This window comes from Centrocercus urophasianus, unplaced genomic scaffold (genome assembly GCF_019232065.1).
Source record: "Centrocercus urophasianus isolate 14NV4802_14NV808 unplaced genomic scaffold, USGS_Curo_1.0 seq_23, whole genome shotgun sequence".
NCBI lineage: Eukaryota > Metazoa > Chordata > Aves > Galliformes > Phasianidae > Centrocercus > Centrocercus urophasianus.
Genome location: NW_024884789.1, coordinates 17,687,551 through 17,705,785, shown reverse-complemented (window position 1 = coordinate 17,705,785; position 18,235 = coordinate 17,687,551). Strand labels below are relative to the sequence as shown.

General features: G+C 52.2%; 1 protein-coding gene across 2 annotated transcripts; it reads left to right on the top strand.

The window, feature by feature from the left end:
- Window positions 1-7,209: 7,209 nt before the first annotated feature.
- Window positions 7,210-15,369, top strand: CD276 (CD276 molecule). 2 transcript variants are annotated; one of them, XM_042824398.1, is made up of 8 exons: window positions 7,210-7,238; window positions 7,625-7,691; window positions 9,463-9,813; window positions 9,892-10,188; window positions 11,824-11,961; window positions 13,270-13,311; window positions 13,487-13,522; window positions 14,267-15,369. In XM_042824398.1, exons 2-8 carry the CDS (start codon window positions 7,652-7,654, stop codon window positions 14,287-14,289), a joined length of 927 nt encoding a protein of 308 aa, XP_042680332.1. In that variant the 5' UTR covers window positions 7,210-7,238; window positions 7,625-7,651; the 3' UTR covers window positions 14,290-15,369. The 2 variants fall into 2 exon arrangements, with proteins under 2 accessions (XP_042680332.1, XP_042680331.1); XM_042824397.1 differs by lacking the exon at window positions 7,210-7,238 and having other exon boundaries at window positions 7,501-7,691.
- Window positions 15,370-18,235: the final 2,866 nt, after the last annotated feature.

Sequence of the window (18,235 nt, the reverse complement as noted above, 5' to 3'; positions counted from 1 at the left end):
CAGCCATGCAGTAATGCTTTCTCCACCCGATTTTTTAGGAAACCGGGTCCAACGGATCAGGTTTCCAGTTGCAGATACATGAGAGCTATTCCCTGCCCTCGTTATCCTCAGGGAAGTGGTAACGTTATCCTCCTGCTCTCATCTGGAGCAGCTCCATCCAGCCGCAGGCAGGACACGTGTGGCTGTCCCCAGCTCACCCCCACAAGCTGTGGGTTACAGCAGGAAGCCTCCGAGAAGGCACAAAGGAAAAAGCTGAACATCTGGAGCGGTCAGCAGGATGCAGAGGTGAATTCGTGGCTGATGTCGTCAGAAGTAGACGGCAGGTGGCACCCATGGATTAGCGCAGGGCTTGCTCTGGGTGCTCTCTTGGTTGCATGCAAGGATTGGTGCACGCAGTGCTGGCCTGGGGTGCGCAGTCTTTCAGGCTATTCCCTTTACATTTTGCTGGCGTAGGGAGCAAGAGCTCGAGGCCAAAATGCCTGGGATGCACACAGAAAGCAAGGCTGCTGTACTATGGAACAGTAAGTGCACTGCTTCCTCAGGGATGGGAAGCAAGGGGACAGGGATGGGGCTGGCAGGAAAAGGATCAGACCTAAGGTATCCGAGCAAGGAAAGCAAGAGGCAGCCAAGAGTCTGAGTCACCAGCTGTGCTTGCAGCAATGAGGTTGGCTTGTGATCAAGCTGAGACATCAGCCCACAGTTCAGGAGCAGGCACGCTGAGGGTAACCAGGGTTAGATGCACTTGGTGACCCCTGCTCAAGTCCATAAAAGCACAGCAGACCTTAGAGCAAGCCAGAAAATCAATTTGAGTCAGGATTCAGGTCAACACAGCCCATGTGTGTTATGAGTACATCTGGGGCTGAAACTGAACACCAGCTCTTACAGCTCAAGCAGAGAACAAGGGCGCTGGGCTGGCCTTAACTAGGCTGCTGGGCCATTGGCAGGTGTGTGTCCCAGGGGAGTTTGTTCAGCACCCTCAGTGCCTCCAGCACGCTGATATGCTGACATGCTGACACTTTGTGTTCCTCAAGAAGTGGGAACTGTTACCCCATCCCCAAGGCACAGCATCGAGGGTCTCTGCGATGCACCTTCACATCGGGGCTGTAGCGCTCTCACCAGCTCCCCATAATGTGTGGTGCCTCCTAAAGCAGCACTCACGGATGCTCAAGCTGGGTTTTGGGGAGGTGGTGCAGAAGGCAGCCCAATGACCCTGACATCGATGAGCAGCACCGTGCTATCATGGCTCAGCATCGACTGCAGTCCTCGTGCTGCCTGCCTGGGGTCCCAGTGGCACACGGCCAACCAACCAGGCAGAAACACTGATCCGTTTGACTAAACGCCTCTCATTAACATGAAATGAAGACAATAAACCTCGGATCATTTGAGGGCCAGAGGAGGGAACGAGCTGGCCAGGAGTTCATTACGGTACTTGCAAACAACAGCCCGTGGCAGCACAGACTGCTTGCACAATGGACACTGCACATGTCCCCGCAATTTATTATATTTATCAACCATTATGCTTATATTCCATCCTCTGCTGGTCAACCTTTATCAGCTAAATCAAGATTAAAGCTGTTAGCCTGCCTTTACTTTATGGAAAATGACACAATTAGCTCCGCATTAGCTCAGCTCAACCTGTTTTCCTAATCCTGTGTGATATAGGAGGTCAGGTAAACATGTGGTGGTTTTTAGCCTTAATGGCTAAAACATCCCCCAAATACACCTTTCAATGGACCCACTGTCTGCTGCAAGGGGCTGCTTCCCATGGTCCCCTTCCCACGTAGGTGGGAGCTCAGTGTTCCCATCCTTGCACGTGTGGATTACCTGGTAAACCTCCACAGCATCCTCAGGGCAGAGAAAAGAGGCATTTTCACACCATGCTTGGATGTTTTTCCCTCGGAGCTGGAAAAGGAGAGATGGGGCACGGGGCAGCACATCTCCATGTGATATATAGGATCATGGGGCTGTGATTCATAGCCAAGCAGCCTGAAAACCTTCCAGAAAGGTGCACTGAGGAAGCTGTGGCAGAGAGCTGGCAAAAGCTTTTAGTTGCAGATACAAAAAGAAAAGCAATTTCTGCTGAAGGATTTTTGTATTAAAAGGAGAAAATGAACAATAGGGGATGGCAGTGAGTGACCGTGGGTTTGGCTGGATATCTTCAGTATCTCAACTACAGAAGCTCAGAGGAGTGTCAATAGAGGAGATTTAATTGATGACAAATATTATGGCTGGTACAGAATTAGAGGCACTCCAGACTGAGCGGGGAGGACTTTTATAGCAGCTAACAGATGAGCATTGTGAAGGATGACTATGATTCTTTGGGCATTTCTGGGTTAGATTGCGGTAAAATTGCAGCAAAAAGCAATTTTGCTTTAATCAACTATATAACAAAGCCCCAACATAGTGAAAAGCAGAAGGCATCAGAAGATAGGAAATTGTCAGCATTGCTGGAGCTAAAAGATAAGATTGTACTCCCCACAGCTACACTAAAAGAGGATAAATTATCCATGGGGGCAATTCAGAAAGAAAATAATGCGCAATTAAAGTTGTTTGAATTACAGTTTTAGGGAAGCACGGGAGGAGGAAAAAGCCAGTTTCAGTGGAAAGTCTGAAACCTCCTTCCCATGCGCTTTTAGAAAGCAGAACTCCTTTTGGGGAAAAGAAAAAAAGAAAAAAAAAAGCCAAGAAAACAGGGCAGAGCAAACCCTAACCAGTAAATGATGTGTTAGAAGGGGGCCTTGTAGGAACCTCATGGGAACGGTCTCCAGAAAAAAGCAGATGGTCATGGTTGCCTTGGGTTTCTGATGACATCTGCCCTACTTTGGGCTCGATTTGAGCACAGGGCAAATAGACCATGGGCTAAAGGTTAAATAATCAAAAAAAAGCTGCTAGAGGAGTGTGGTTGCATGAGCTCAAATAACTGCCCTGAGGCTTCCTGTCACTTTTTGGCGGGGCAGCTCAGGAAGGGTTGAATTAGGTTGGTTTGGATTAGTTTTGGCAGATAGGGCTTGTGCCCATGTCCCCAGGTGAGGATGAAGGGCTCCATGCTGCAGACCTCCCCTGGAGCTCCGTGGACCATCAGGCTGCTGGGAAAGCATGGGAGAACAGCTGATTTTTGGGTTCATCCTCAGGTTTTATGGTTTTGTGAGTGGGGATCTCCTGCTTTCTTGTAGGACCGTTCCTAAGCAGGTGGCAACGGATATTTGGAGCAAGTAGGTGTCTCCCATTCTGCAAAAGCCCTTTAAAAGCCGACGGCTCCTCTTGACTTCCCACCAGGCAGCTGCCAGGGGGCCCAGCTCCAAGCAGATGGTGATGGGAGGACTGCGAGGTGGTAGCGGTGCGAATGCGGCATCTTGTGCATGATGCACTTGGGACAGCTGGGATGTAGAAGCCTAAAGCAGCAGCCCCAGCCGAGCTTCATGGTGATTTCTGCAGTTGCCATGCTTCTTTCCTTGCTGGCAGCTGCCTAGGAGGAAGAGGAGGAGGAGGAGGATGCTGAGATGGAGGAGCTGCTTTGGGAAGGGCTTTTCTTGGAAAAGCTCTTCTGTGCAGTGCAGGATGGGTTCCAAACGTGTGGGCGAGGCTGGAAATGTGGTGCACCAGCTCCGCTTCCCCAAATCAGCTGCTCTGTGAGCAACAGGATGAGGTTATTCCCTCCCAGCTCTTTATTTCCCTTCAGATCATCCCAATCCCACTGCTGTGTGTCCGTCCACATCCTAACAGCATGGTGCCTCGTGTGCAAGCAGGTCCAATACCTAATGGCTCGGGCAGACCTCTTGTTCTTCACCAGCACGATGCCCTTTAAAGGTCCCTCCCAATTCTAAGGATTCTATGACATCTTCTGAAGATCTGCACTTGGGGTTGACCCAAGTGTCACCACCTGAACACGGTGACCCCCTCCTGCAGTGCTGCACTGCACCTTGGCACTACCCAGGTCTTCATTCTGCTCGCTCTCTCATGCATAAACTCAGTTTGTGGTTTTCAGAGTCAAGAGAAAAAATAAATCAATAAGGAATGGCTTTAGAGAGAAAAATTACTATTTCAAATCATGAATTGACTGAAAGCCACGCTGAAAGTGATTTTGCAGAGGTGTTGCCGAGGAAAAGAAAGGCCTTGTGACTTTCCTCTGTAAGAAAATATTCCTTCTGCACGCTGCAAGCATCCCACTGGGTGTTTCTCGTGTGCGTGCCTGCATCTGGAGTCCATCACTGGGCTCTGCACTTATGAATGACCGCTGTGTTTTGCAAAAAAAAAAAACCCAAAAACTGCTGAGCTGTCTAAAGCAGCCTCCTACCACGTGCTCAGACCCCAAACATCTGCGCTCAGTCGGCGGTGAGTGACTCACTGTCCCCAACCCCAGGACGGCCACATCCAAAGTCTGTCTGCTCTGCTCCTCCTAAGCGAGCAGGGCTGAGGTTCTCTCTGATGCAGTAAAAAGTCAGACATCACTTGTATCCAAGGCATGCGTCTCCTTGGACCAGCTCAGTGCTCTGCTGTGGTTCAAAGCCTCCAAACCCCCTTCCTGTCCTCCACCATTTGCCTTTTGCTGTTAGGATGCTCCTTGCGTAGATGGGAGCTTTGGGGAGCCAGAGCTACTTTCCATATGTCCAAAGGCCCTGCAGTGCTGTATCTGCAGGATATAATTTACCTCCACGTGGGTGTGGCTGATGTTTGGGTTAAAACCACTCCAAAATGGACAATCTGTCAGCTTTTGGGGGATAGAATTCTGCACATAGGAGACATGGGATTATCCACTGTTCCCCTTGTGCTCAGTATATTACAAATACATGTAATGAATATGGATGTACCCCCAAACCTCAGCCCATCCCTCCTCTCCTTGATCAAATCCTGGCTGAGCGTGAAATTAAACTTGCAAATTGCAGCCTTTTCTTTGCCTTGCCACGTCTTTGTTCTTGTCAGCTTCATTATTATGCACATTTCTCATGCACACACCTTGGGTATTTCAGGGTGTGAGGAAGGAAAATTAGCCCGAAAGAATCATTTGGGACAGAGAGCATCCACTATTTAAATTCCTCCCTGGAAGTCCTTTCATTGTTAATTATGAACAGGTTTGCGAGCAGCTTAGATTTCAATTTTTAAGCTGGTTTTGATGTTCAAAAATCTACTTTTGTTTCAAAGGACATCTTACTTTCTTTTGCTTTTTTCATGTTTAACACTAAAAATTGCTGGTGCTTGGAGGCTGTGCTGCGAGTCTGCACCTTTTTGGGGGGAGCCTGTGCCAAAACCCGTGTGCTCCACCTGCCTCTTAAGGCTGCTGAGCTTTCTTGTGGTGCTGCTGGAGCTGCTGTGGACCCCAAATTGCTGAAGCTGGATCGGGGACCCACAGCATGCACAAAGATCCTGCAAATCGACCTCCTGATTCAGTTGCAAGCTTTGAAAGTGTATTTACTTCTTCCCCGATTGTTCCTGTTGCCATCACCCGCGGCGTCTGGGTCAAGACATTGCCAGTTCCACTGCTGCAACAACTTTCCTTGCTCAAAGGGCAAAATAAAGAGTTGCTTTAAATATAACACATTTCCAGTTATTTTTATTTGCTTTTTAGCTTTGAGCTCTCCAGGTTTGCTTGTTCCAGCTTTGCTCTGTAATCAAAAGGGTGAGGAGCTTCCTTTTCTCCCTGCAACAAGACTGAAACCTCCCACGCAGGCACAGAAGCCACCAGGCTGTGGGGACAATATAGGGGCCTTGGGAACACAGCAAGAGCTGCTGATGCACTGCCTGAGGCCTTGCCTTCCATGGGTCTCCCTCCCCTGTGGCTCCCAAATATCTGAGGCTTTCTCTTCAGCAGCTTCTTCTACTGAGGACCATCTGGGGCTGCTGCTGGCTCTGGGCTGGGACAGTGGGACAGTGGGCTGGGACAGTGCACTGCTCAAAGCTCCATGCACCCTGCTTTGAGCTAGCCCAAATCCCTGGCTCCATGCATCCCAGCTTCCCAGCTCTGCACCCCAATCCTCTTGCCTATGTGCACTCTTGTTCCCCAGTTCCTCACACCCCACTGCTGGACATGCCAATCCCCAATTCTCCCTGCATACCAATCCCGTAGCTGACTCCAACTCCCCATCTCCATACACCCCAACCCCATGGCTCTGTGCACCAGTTTCACATTCCATACACAATCTCCTTGTACTCCAGTCCTAGAGCTCTGTGTACCCCAATCCCTCAATTCCACGCACCCCCACAAACCTCAATTCCCCAGCTCCGTACACACCAACCCTCAGGCTCCACGCACCCCAGTCTCCCACTTCCATTCCCCCAACCACCTAGCTCCAAACACCTCACATCTCCCTGCACCCCAATTTCCTGGCTCTGTGCACCCCATCCCTATCATTCCCTGCACCCAAATTCTCTCTGCATCCCAATACTGCGGTATTCATTCAAGTGAACATGTGGCTGCATGCACCCTAGTCCCCAAGCTCTGTACAACCCAGTTCCCCATCTTCATACACCTCAATGCTGCGGCTGCTCCAAACACCCCAATCCCATGGCTCAGTGCACCCCAATCTTGGGCCTCTCTGCACCCCAATTCTGTCTGCATCCCAGTCCCAGAGCTCCATATACCTCAGTCTCCAAATTCCATGCACCGCACTCCTGTGCCTCAATTCCCCAGCTCTGTACACCCCAGTCCCCTGGCTCCCTGCATCCCCATTCCCCAAGCTCCGTGCCCCCCTCCCCTCCTTCCTTGCACCTCAAATCTCCCTACACCTCACTTTCCCATCTCTGTGCACCCAATCCCACAGCTGGGATCCACACACATAATTCCCTCTGCACCCCAACACCCCATTTATGTGCACTCCAATCCCGGTGCTCCCTGCACCCCGGTCCCCCACCTCCATTCCCGCAGCCCCAATTTCCTGGCACCACGCGCATCTCTACGCAACAGCTCCCTGCCTCCATACTCTCCCTGCCTCCAGTCCCAAAGCTCCACCTAACTTTAGCCCCTAATTCCACGCACGCCAGCCTCGCAGCTCCACGACCTTCAGCTCCCCAGCTCTGTACACCGCAACCCTGCCTATGCGCGCACCCCCAAACCCCGCCGCTCCAGCCCACTCCCCACAGCCGCTGCCCCACCTCCGCCGCGGGGACCCCGGACAGGAAGCGGCTGTAGCCAATCAGAGCCCGGGCCGCGCTCCCGAGCCGAGCCGAGCGGAGCCGATCGGAGTCGAATCGAACCGAGCGGAGCCGAGCGGCGCCGAGCCGAGCCGAGCCGCGCCCTCCCCGCGGTAAGTGCGGGGCCCGGCGGTGCCCGGTGTTGCGGGGACGTGGCGGTGCGCGGGGTTCCCTCGCCGGACGCGGGCTCGTCCCGCAGCCCTGGTGCCTCCCCGTGCGGCTCCCAGGCTTTGTTCCGGGAAGGCGGAATGAATGGGGCCGGGCGGGATGGCGATTTCCTCCCCGTGTTTTGGGGCAGCCCCCGAAAGCTCCGCTTAGGGAGGAGATTTTCCCACGAATTGCTCCTTTTAAGTCACTTTTGGAGCAAGTCTGGGAAATGGGCAGAATCCGCCGAGCTCCACGGGGAGAAAGCTTGGAAAGAAACAAAAAGGGGAGGAGAAGCGGTGAGGTTCCACACCCTTTTAGTGTTGTTTTCTGCTTTTCCTTATTTTTCCCCCAGCTCAGGGTGCCAAGAAGACGTGCAGTGATGCTGCTCGCCCTGGGAGCGTTGGTGCTCGGCCTGGCAGGTGAGTGGGGCTGCCCCGAGGAGATGCCCCAGTACCACTTCATCCCCATTCAATGGCTTTGAGCTGGAGGCAGTGCTCACCAGGTGGTCCCGGGGTCTTTGGGAAGCATATGGGCGTGGGTGGCCCTGGAAAGTGAGACCTGTGGCTCTGGTGGCCCTGGAAGTCCATGGCTGTGATGGCTTTGATGGCCATGGGATCCACTGCTGTGATGGCTTTGTGCCCTAGGACCCCATGGCTTCAGTGACCCTGTAACCATGGCTGCGATGGTTCTGGTGGCCCCATAACCCTGTGGCTGCAATGGCGTTAGGACCCCACAGCTCTGTTGGCCCTGGGACCCTATGAGTGCAATGGTTCTGGTTACCCATGGTTCTCATCATGGCTTCCTGCCCCACAAACCTGTGGTTGTGATGGCCTTGGGACACCATGTCTCTAATGGCCACAGGATCCATGGCTGCAATGGCTCTGATGACATTGTGCCCTGGGACACCATAGCTGTGCTGATCGTGGAACCTCTGGCTCTGATGGCCCATGGCTGTGGAACCTGTGGCTGCAATGGCTCTGATGGCCCTGGGAACACATGGCTTTCTGATGGCTTTCTGCTCCAGGACCCTGTGTCTGCGATGGCCATGGGACCCGTGGCTGCAAGAGTGCTGATAGCCCCAGTGGCCCATGGTTCTGATGGCTGTGATGGACCTGGAACTCCATGGCTCTGATGACTTTCGACCACTTGGCCACATAGCTGTAATGGCTTTGTGCCCTGGGATGCTGCAGCAGTGATGGCAGTGGGATCCATGGCTCTGGTGGCTTTCTGACCACTTCTTCTGCCACCCCCAGGCCCTCCTTGGGTGCCAGTTTTGAGGCTGACCACAAGGGTGTTGATCCTTCCCCTATACTCTTGCTAATGTCTCACATCGCTCTTGGCCGCTATCCCCTAAGGCAGTAGATGGTGGTGTCCCACAAGGGCAGTGTTCCCAATTCCCCAGAAAACCCAATAGGAGAAGGAAAAACCTCACCTGAAACCAAAGGAGATGCATCCTGCAGCGTGGGACATCACCTCGTGTGTACTACATCAGAAAGGTGCAGCAGGGTAAAATCCCAGTTACATTCTGGGTCTTTCTGAGCTCCTGAACCTCTGGGCATGTCACCAGCACACGGCCACTTGCACAGAGGGACGTGGTGGCCCAGAGCCCTGTGCTGGTGCCCGTGTCCCATGACTGGGCTCATCAAGCTGGGATCAGGACATAAAACCTGTATAGAGACCGTATAAAAGTGGCAGCTTCCTTTGTCTCAGATGAGACTTTTCCCCTTTTCCTCTCCATATTATGTATGGGGAGAACTGGGGAACGTTGCCCGTGTGGGACATCACTCCCTGGGACCAGTCTGTGGGATGAGCACACTGGGAGGGTCAGGGGTAGCAGAGGAATGTGGGCACCTCATCCTGGTGTGGTTGGCACAGGAGCTGCCAGCTGGAGTGTTGGTGCCACCTAGCGCTCACAAGCCCAGCCACGAAGCTGGCTCATTGTGGGGCCTCTGTCCCCCACAGCTGTCACCTTCCAATCCCCTCTCTGTGGGGAGAAGCTGCACTTCTCTCTCAGCTGGCTGTTTTCTCCTCCCTGTCTGCAAAACAGACCTCACCATACCCCTTAACTACCTCCGTTCTTTCCACATCCCAACCTTTGGGGTGGCTTTTTGTTGACCCTTCCAAAGCAAGCCATCTTGAGCCAGAGACAGGATCTGACCACCGTGTTCTTCTCATCCTACCATCCTGCAGGTGCCATGGAGATCCAGGTCCCAGAAGAGCCCGTGGTGGCCCTTTATGGCCAAGATACCACCTTGCACTGTTCCTTCACCCCCGAGGCCAACTTCAGCCTGAAGGACCTCAGCCTCATCTGGCAGCTGACGGACACCAAGCGCCTGGTGCACAGCTTCTCTGATGGCAGGGACCAGCTGACCGACCAGGGCGGGGGCTACACCAACCGCACGGCCCTCTTCTATGACCAGCTGTGCCAGGGCAACGTCTCGCTGCTCCTGCGGCGCGTGGAGATTGCAGATGAGGGCAGCTTCACCTGCTTCGTCCGCGTCCGCGATTACAACAGCGCAGCCGTGACGCTGCAGGTGGCAGGTGAGATATGGCTGTGCAGTGTCATCCACCTGTCTCTGGATGCGGTGATCCTTCATGATGCCTTTCCTTTCCTTCCAGCTCCCTACTCCAAGCCCAATCTGAACCTGGAGCCCAATAAGGACTTGAAGCCAGGGGATCGGGCGGTTGTCACTTGCCAATCTTCCTATGGCTACCCTGAGGCCAGTGTCCTCTGGCAGGACAGCCACGGTGCCAATATCACTGAAAACGTCACCACATCACAGGTGGCCAACGAGGAGGGGCTCTTTGATGTGTACAGCGTCCTACAAGTGCTGGTGGAGCCCAGCAGCACCTACTCGTGCCTGGTGCGGAACCCGGTGCTGCAGCAGGAGACCCATGCCTCCGTCACTATCACGGGTGAGCAGGTGTGGGCCAGATTTGGGGAATTAAGGGTAAAGATTTACCTCTGAATAGGGTAAATCTGGTGGCGCAGAGTCAGCCCTGGGGTTGCACCATCACCCAGCTGTACCTCCCTGCCCATGGAGATGCAGGATGGCTTGGGGCTGTCCTGTCTATCTGTGCTGCTCCAATCCTGCCTCTGGAGGTTCTTGCTGAAGGGGGTTTTGCAATGACTATGGGAGATTTGGGAAGGATCTGGAGGTGTTTTTACAGTTCTAGCTTTGCTAGTTGCCCTGTCCCAGTATAAACCACTCCAGAGAGCCAGTATAAGGCACGGTAGTCTTCCTCTCCATACCATGTAGCCATGCAGCCCCATCCCAATCCTACAGAAACACTGCATCCCTGGCACATTCATGCCATCCTAATCCTGATCAAAACACCCTTTGGGCACCTGGAATTACAGTGCTGTTTCCCACCTGAGCTGCTTGGCATGGGGACTGATGTCTCAGCAGTTTCTGGCTGGTTCCCCAGCTCGCTTCATTTTTCTTTGGGCATCATTCAGCCTCACCACTTTGCTCTGACAATGTCTTGCTCTGCTGGTCCGACAAATAAAGGGCTTAGTGGCGTTTATCCTGGATGGCAGTGACAAGAAGCGTGGGCAGGGCTCGGTCGAGGAGCCTTGTAGGGCTGTGCACAAGAGCTGGGTGACAAAACCCATGGCTCTAAGCCAGTGTGCCCCAAATCCAAACCTCCTGGGGCCAACAGGAGGTTTGAGGCCCCTCCTGTTGCCCTCAGGAGTCCTCAGAGATGCTCTGGGAAGTGAAGGGATGAGCTCCAGGAGATAACTCCAAGGAATCTGGCCCCTCAAACTTCATCAGTATCTTGCAGGACCCATTCTTGACACGCTGTTGACTTGGAGTGGCTTTCACTCATCCCCACTTGCTCAGCTTTTATTGCTGCCTTGGAGCTCTTTATAACCTTACACAATCTCCAGCAGTGTTAATTAGTGTTTAATTGGCTCTGCAGTTGCTGGGTTGTGAAGGTGGGTCCCTGGTGGAGCATCAACCTCTTGACTGTTGTCACCGAGTTCTTCCAGCAAGTGTCGTACAGGCACCAAAAGTTGGCCATTGATAGAGAATGGGACAGTGACAGCACTTCTGTCATTCCCTGTTTTTGCCCAAAAGCAGGAATTTTGTCAATGAGGACTGAGGAGAGACTTTTGCATGGGCTCAGAGCTACTTTCCTTAGCGTACGAGCAAGTGGGCAGTCTTAAGGTGAGGGCTGTGTGTCAGGGAGCTCCACATTCTCCGTGTCCCCTGCCACTGTGGGTCTGCTAAGGCAGAACAAGGGGGCAGAGAGCCAGCCAGGGGATCTGTTCTTTCTGGGTTCCTGCTCAAAAGGGAACATCCCTGAATAGGATTTGCTCGGGAAAAAGCTTTATTTGAAGATAAAGTGATGTTATGGGGGGAAAAAAGATCATAGATTGCTGATGCCTTATGTGAAAGCCAAATTCTGGAAGCAATATCTGTGGCTTGCTACAATGAAATGTCCTCCAAACCCCAAGGATGATTCCCTGCCACCGTGGGATCCCTGATACTGCGTACCGCCTCCCTTAGCATTATAAATAATAGGATTTCTGGTGTTCTCCCCAAGGCCAGCACCTCGCCTTCCCTGCCGTGGCTCTCTGGGTGACGGTGGGACTTTCCATCTGCATCGTGGTGCTGCTTGTTGTCCTGGCTTACATCTGCCAGAAGAAAATCCGCCAGAGCTGCGAGGAAGAGGAGAATGCAGGTAGAGCAGGTGCTGGGTGGGAGGGGGACACTTCACCCTGCATGACTTTACCTGTGTGGTGGCATCTGTCAAAGACAGATGCTGCCTGCGTGCATCTGTCCAGGTGGCTCTTTTCTTCTGCACACAAATGAACTTTTTTTCTCTGGTTTTTGCCTCCTGGCACACGTTCACCTTTCTGCGCTGCCCTTCTCCATCTCCTCCCCTGCGCCTGCCAGCATCCTCCACGTGTCTGATGCCCCCATGGCACGGGAGCAGTTCCCAGAAGCTGCCTCCAAGCATTTGCCACTGCAGAAACGTTGCACGCATTGACACGCGGAAATAGCATGAGACAGAGCTGCTCCGTGCTCGCCCTTGCTCTCCTTTCTCCTTGCTTCTTGAAAGGATTGCTGCAAGCCGTGCTGCTCTCTCCTGGGAAGCACTCTGAAATGCACCCTTTGAAAAATATTTGCCTGCCCGCTCTTGTTTTCCCCGTTCTCCCCCTCCTTTGTTTTGTTTCTTTTCCTCACAGAGGTGTTTGCTCAGAAAGTGGGGCTTTGTGCCTTTAAAAATAAAGCTGTTGTGCTCCGAAATGGCCGCAGCAGCAGCAGCAGCAGCTCGCTGGCGTTCCTGCTTGTCTCCCTCTGGCTCCAGGGCAGATGCGTCTCACGTTGCCAGAGCCGTGCCCTGACAGCCCTGTGCTGTGCAAACCGCGCCGCCCTGGGCCTCGTTCCCCCTCTCCCTCCCTGCTGTGGCTTTGTTAATTATGTTTTTATTGTATTTTATAAATATCTCTTTCCCTCCGTAGCACAAACCCCGGCGAATGTTCCCTTTTGCTGGAGGATTCAAAGCGCTGGGCAGTATGGCTGTAGCCCCCGCTTCAATCCTTTTGCATGAGGACATCCTGCGATATTTTCTCCCTTCCTCCCCTCCCCCCAGCAAACTTTGCTTTAAGCAATAACCCTGCGAGACCTGTTGTGGGAGCTGCAGGAAGCAGGAGCCTTGGTTTTTGCCAGTCCTTCTGGCTGGGAACAACATCGTAGGGATTCAGAGCATCCCGCCACCAGGGCCGTCCCTAAGCCCCTGGCTCCAGATGGCAGCCATGCTATAAATAGGGAATGGAGCTGTGGGGTCACGCACAGCCAGGGAAATGCTCCCCCCCCCTCGTGGGTTTCAGGGCTCAGCACAGGGCTGGAGGAAGGATGTGGGATGCTGTGGGTACCGCATGTGAGCAGAGGCAGGGAGGCTCAGGCAGGGATGCAGGCATGAACCCATCGAGGTTTTGGTGAAGGTCTGAGGATGCTTCACTCTCTCCTGGTTGTTATTTTGTAGGGACTGAGGAGCAGGACGTGGAGGGGGAAGAACAAAAGACAGGTAAGTGGGTGCTGCAGGTTGGTTCCCAGTGCTCTCAGTACCGTGCTGAGGAGGAGGCTGGCAGACACACTCTGATTGCACAGCCCCCCACGTCCCAATATGCCAAAAGTAGTTGGGGGAGGGAGGTCTCGAGCTGTTCATGCAAGCTGACCACTGCTGGTTTTGCTTTTTGCAGCTCTGCAGCCACTGAAGAGCACAGAAGACAAAGCAGGTGAGTGTGTGTCTGCTGGGTGTCCTTGTCTTTGTCCATGCTCTGGTTAGAGAGGCTCATCTGTAAGGTGCTTCTGAGAAAGTTTTATCTCCTGTGCAGGTTTTCCTTGCACACAGGGAGCTTTTCTGGGGGCCAAGACAGATTGAAGCATCCCAAGCTTTGCCCCCAAAGCTTTATTTAGCCTTCAGGGTGCTGGGTGAAAGCCTGTACCGTGAGAAATGGCATCAAGGATCCCAGCTTCCCCTTCTGTTCCAGCCCTGTCCTGGTCATTGCCAGGAATTTGGGTCTCCACAAGGCCCTTTCTCTTTTGAGTAGCTGCCAGGTACTGAATTTTGGATGAAAATCTGTGAAATTTGAGTTTACACTGATGTTGAATCACTGCTAATTTCACCTTTATTATTAGCCCTACCATTTTCCCCTCCACCAATAGATTTATAAAAGCCTTTTCTCCCCTCCCATTCCCACATCTAGAAAAGCATTAGGTAGCTCTGTGTTCCTTTTTTCCTTCTTCCATCTTCCATCTCTCCATTCTTATCTCCCCTCTGCTAGCTGCAGGCCACCTTTCTTGATTTTTCATCCCAAAATTCAAGCCCATCTTCCCATGCCCATGTATCTGCCCATAGACATCTGTGTTATCCATGACAGGGAGATACAGGCAAGCACTTCCAGCTCTGCCTGTGAATTATTATTCTTAATGTTTTTAATTTTATTGTCTATTTCCTTCTTCCTTTTTGTTCCCCCCAGATAACGAGCAAGAAATTGTTTGATGGGAGCTGGGACAGCACCCCGTGCCCCCACACCAGCCCAGCCGTCCCCTGCGGTGACAAACCCAGGACACACCAGAGGGACAGGGACACCCCATCCTGCTGCCAACCCCGCACAGAGTGCTGTCACTCTCTGTGTTTTCGGGGTGCCCTGGGGCTGGAGAGAGGCTGTGCCTCCCTTTAACCCCAGCGAACCCCAAAGCCACAGCCCGAGGGTCCGTCTGTCCGTCCGTGTCCGTAGGAAGCACTGGGGCTGAGCCCACAGGGTGAGCATCACTGCAGAGACACTCTAGGATGTTCATTTCACCTTGCACCACTGCACTTCCAACTGGACTTTTGTTTTTGCCTTAAGTGCGTGGTTATCCCATGCCTCCAATTACCCAGAAGGATTTTCCACAGAGGGTTCTTTGTCTGCCCCCCACCCTGAGGCAGGGCTCAGGGAACAGCTGGGGCAGTGCCATGTCTTCACTTTACTTCAGAAGGGTTGGAAGTTGGTGGGTGGCTCATGCAGGGGTTTTTAGCAAGTCGTTAATGCCACCCCATGATCTGGCTTCAGCTCAGGAGTGCTGGAAAAAAAAAAACAACACGCCAAAATCTAGTTTTTAAGGGGGGGGGAAAAAAATCACGAAAATATCATTTTTAAGGAAAAAAAACAAAACACCAAAATCTACTTTTTAAGGGATGTTTCTCCACCCATGGAGTATTACAACAGGTCCTCATCCCCCGCTGGACCGCTGTGCCTGTTGTCTCGTGAAGTGTTAAATCACAACTCATGCACCAAAGCCTTAGCATCCCTGGAGCCCCAAGTGTTTGTGACAAAAACAGTGCTCTTTTAATGTGTTTTGAGTAAAACCAAAATGGGTTTTGCTCGGATGGCTGCAGGAAAGGGCACCCGGTGCCAACGCGTGTGTGACACCAGGGGATCTCTTGGCTTTTGTACGCAGGCTGAGAAATGGATTTGCTTGTGGTCCATAGCTGGGTCCAGCCGTGGGTCTTCTGTTGCTTTTTGCTGTTATTTAAAATCCAGAATCTGGAGGGTTTTGTGCCTTGACAAATAAACACGTTGGTCGTTTTGGATGATGATTTCTGAGTTGGTGGTTGGAAAAGGGGAGGGTGAGGGTGACCCAAGCTTCTTTCCCACCTTAAAACCCCACTTCTTTCACGAATCTACAACAGCTTATACCGTTTCTAGGAGAAAAAAATCTATTTTGGTGCTGGAGGAGGTCCAAGGGCACCTATCTGCAGAACAAGGACACCCTGCTTCATACTGCATTAAATGTTTGGGTTGACTTCGTGAGATTCTTAGCATGGAAGAGGGCGACCTGATGTCCACATCTGTGTTTCCAGGGTGTTTGATGGCCTGGGCTGGCGCTCAAAGACCTGCACTTACTTAAAGATTCTCATACATGTGTGTGCATATTTTGGACCTCAGCTTTGCTCTGGCTCTGTCCCTCAGTCTTCTGCTGCCACCATGGCATCATCCACCACCGGGTGCTGAGACCTACCTTGATAGCTCCTCTTCATTTTGATACCTAGAGCAGCAGGAGAAAGAGCAAAACCCCACAGAGCCGTCATCGTCCCTGCACCAACTGCACGGCTTTTTTCTGTACTTTGGCTGCTCTTTAATCCCATCCATCGGTAGGGTTTGATGAACAGAGGAGCTGCTGCTAAGGGATGGGGTCTCCTTCAACCCATCACAGCCAGCAGGGATTATTTTTAGCTGTCCTTCCCGGGCGTGCAGCCAGGCACTGCATTTTAATAGAAAAATATTTCTAAAAGCGAGACAAGTTAAAGCGTGCCTGTATCAAAGTCATATTAGGGAGGGGATGGATGGTTATTTCATTTCGGGGCTGTGATATACAATCTGAATTAAGAGCTAGTGCAATTTTTAACGAGGTGCCAGGAGGTGCTATTAATATTATTTAGCGCTCAGCCAGCCTCTGGGCTGGGGAAACAAAGCCATTAACCCCCACTGCCCAATGCTGATGGGTGATGGGACGAGTCATCCTGAAGCTGAGGGCCTTCATGGGTGTTAAATGGCCTCAGATACCTCCACAGGATGCAGGTGGATGGGATGGGATGCCTCCATGGTGCTCATCGTCATGAATTTGGGAGTAGGTGGTCTCTAGAGATGATTTCTAGCATCAGTTCTGTCATTCCTCGTGTGATGCACTGCACAGAGGGAAGGGGCACCCATGTGCCATAAGACAAGCACATCTTTGCCCCCTAAAAAGCTCCTCAGCTTCTGGGTCTCAGCTCCTGAAGGTGAGGAGCAAAGCCCCAAAGCCAAGGATGTGAGCTCATGTTAGGCAGAGGGAAGCAGAAGGTTTCTTGATTACTCGGGTCAGGAAAAGAAAGTTTGCTTTCAGTGGAAATCAGAGCCAGTTTAGAGCCATCCTCCTCCACCTGCCCCAAAAGATGCTCGTGAGCCTATTTTCAGGCATCAAAGGGCTTTGAAAAACCCATGCACGGTGCCTAAATCCTTTTGGTGGGGATGCGCTGTTTTCAGCAGGTCGGTATTTTTAAAGCAGGGTTGGTATTTTCAGAACCCCTTTCTCCCTCCTTGAACCCATCTTTTTTTTGGGCTGGATTGCTCCCTGCTGCTGCAGTGCATCTGGTCCCAATATGTCAGAGTTAACCAAGGGGTTGAGAGACGTTTTAATTACAGGCTTGGCTATCTGGCCTCGTTTGTCACGGGCAACTTGAGCGATTTATCCATCAGCACTTAGACACGAGCTGAAGCAGAAGGGAAGAGCAGGCAGTATTTATCTCAGTGACTCAGAAGAGAGATTTCAAACGAAACAGTGATATCCCATAAACGCCCTTACCTGGTGTAAAGAAGTTGTCTATGACCAGGGAAATGAAAGGGTGGTGTTATTTTAAAATTCCAAGCACATTCCACTTTTTTTTTTTCCCCATGTATTTGCCAAGCAGGGCTCCTTTCTTTTTGGGGTGCATGGGTGGATGCTAGCAGGGTGACTTGGCCATTTCAATGCCTCTTAATGACCACGAGGCAAATCCCTCGGCCGTGCTTCTGAGCTGGGTGGCAGCATTGGGGCAGGAGGCAAAATGAGGTTGTCGTTGCTCAGCGGGCCGGAGAGAAGCATGTGCTGCCTCAGGTATGTACAGGTTGCTTAAGCATGGCAGGGCACCCATTCGATTCCCCGATTAATACAGTGTTTAACACTCCAGTGGAAAAAAGCACCCTGGCAAACAAACGGATGAGCAGCCCAGAGAAGTGCTGACGATGCAGTTCGTTTCCATGCACACAATAATTTTCCAGGCTCAGGGAAACAAGCAGGTGCTGATGCTCGATGGCTCTGGCGTGTTCCAATCTGGGCCCTCCCCCCCATCCCTCCGTCCCAGGTGCATCCCTAGGGATGGATGAGATGGATGGCACCCACCCAACCAGTGGATGGAGCTCCTAGCCCAGGGATGCAAAGAGCAGGGAGATGTCCCTAATGTCCTTCATCACCAGAGGAAATCTATAGTCACCAATGGAAAGGGCTATTCCTTCAGAGCTATTAAATGCAGATCGCAGTGATGGATGTGGCTGGGAGGTGGTAGATTTTTCTCTTTTTCTTGCAGCCTATTGATCCCAAATGAGAACGAAAACCATTCCCACCCCTGACATTCAGCCTTTCCCACCCAGCAGGAGCTGGCAGTGTTTAAGGCCCATCTATCTCCCATCCACCCAGCTAGCACGGGCACGAGCCGGGCTTGGAGCCGACCACCGCTTCCTGAATTAACAAAGAGAGCCTGAGCCACCGGAGAGGTTTTTCTTGTTGTATCATTTATTCATCACTCATAAAACTATCCACACTTTGGGGAGACCGCAGCAGATGTCTAATGCATGGGCCAGCAGGAAAGGGGGGTCCTGTTGGAATTCGGCTGCCTCCTGCGAGTCTGAGCGGCGTGCACAACCCCAGACCCATCCTGCAGATGGAGA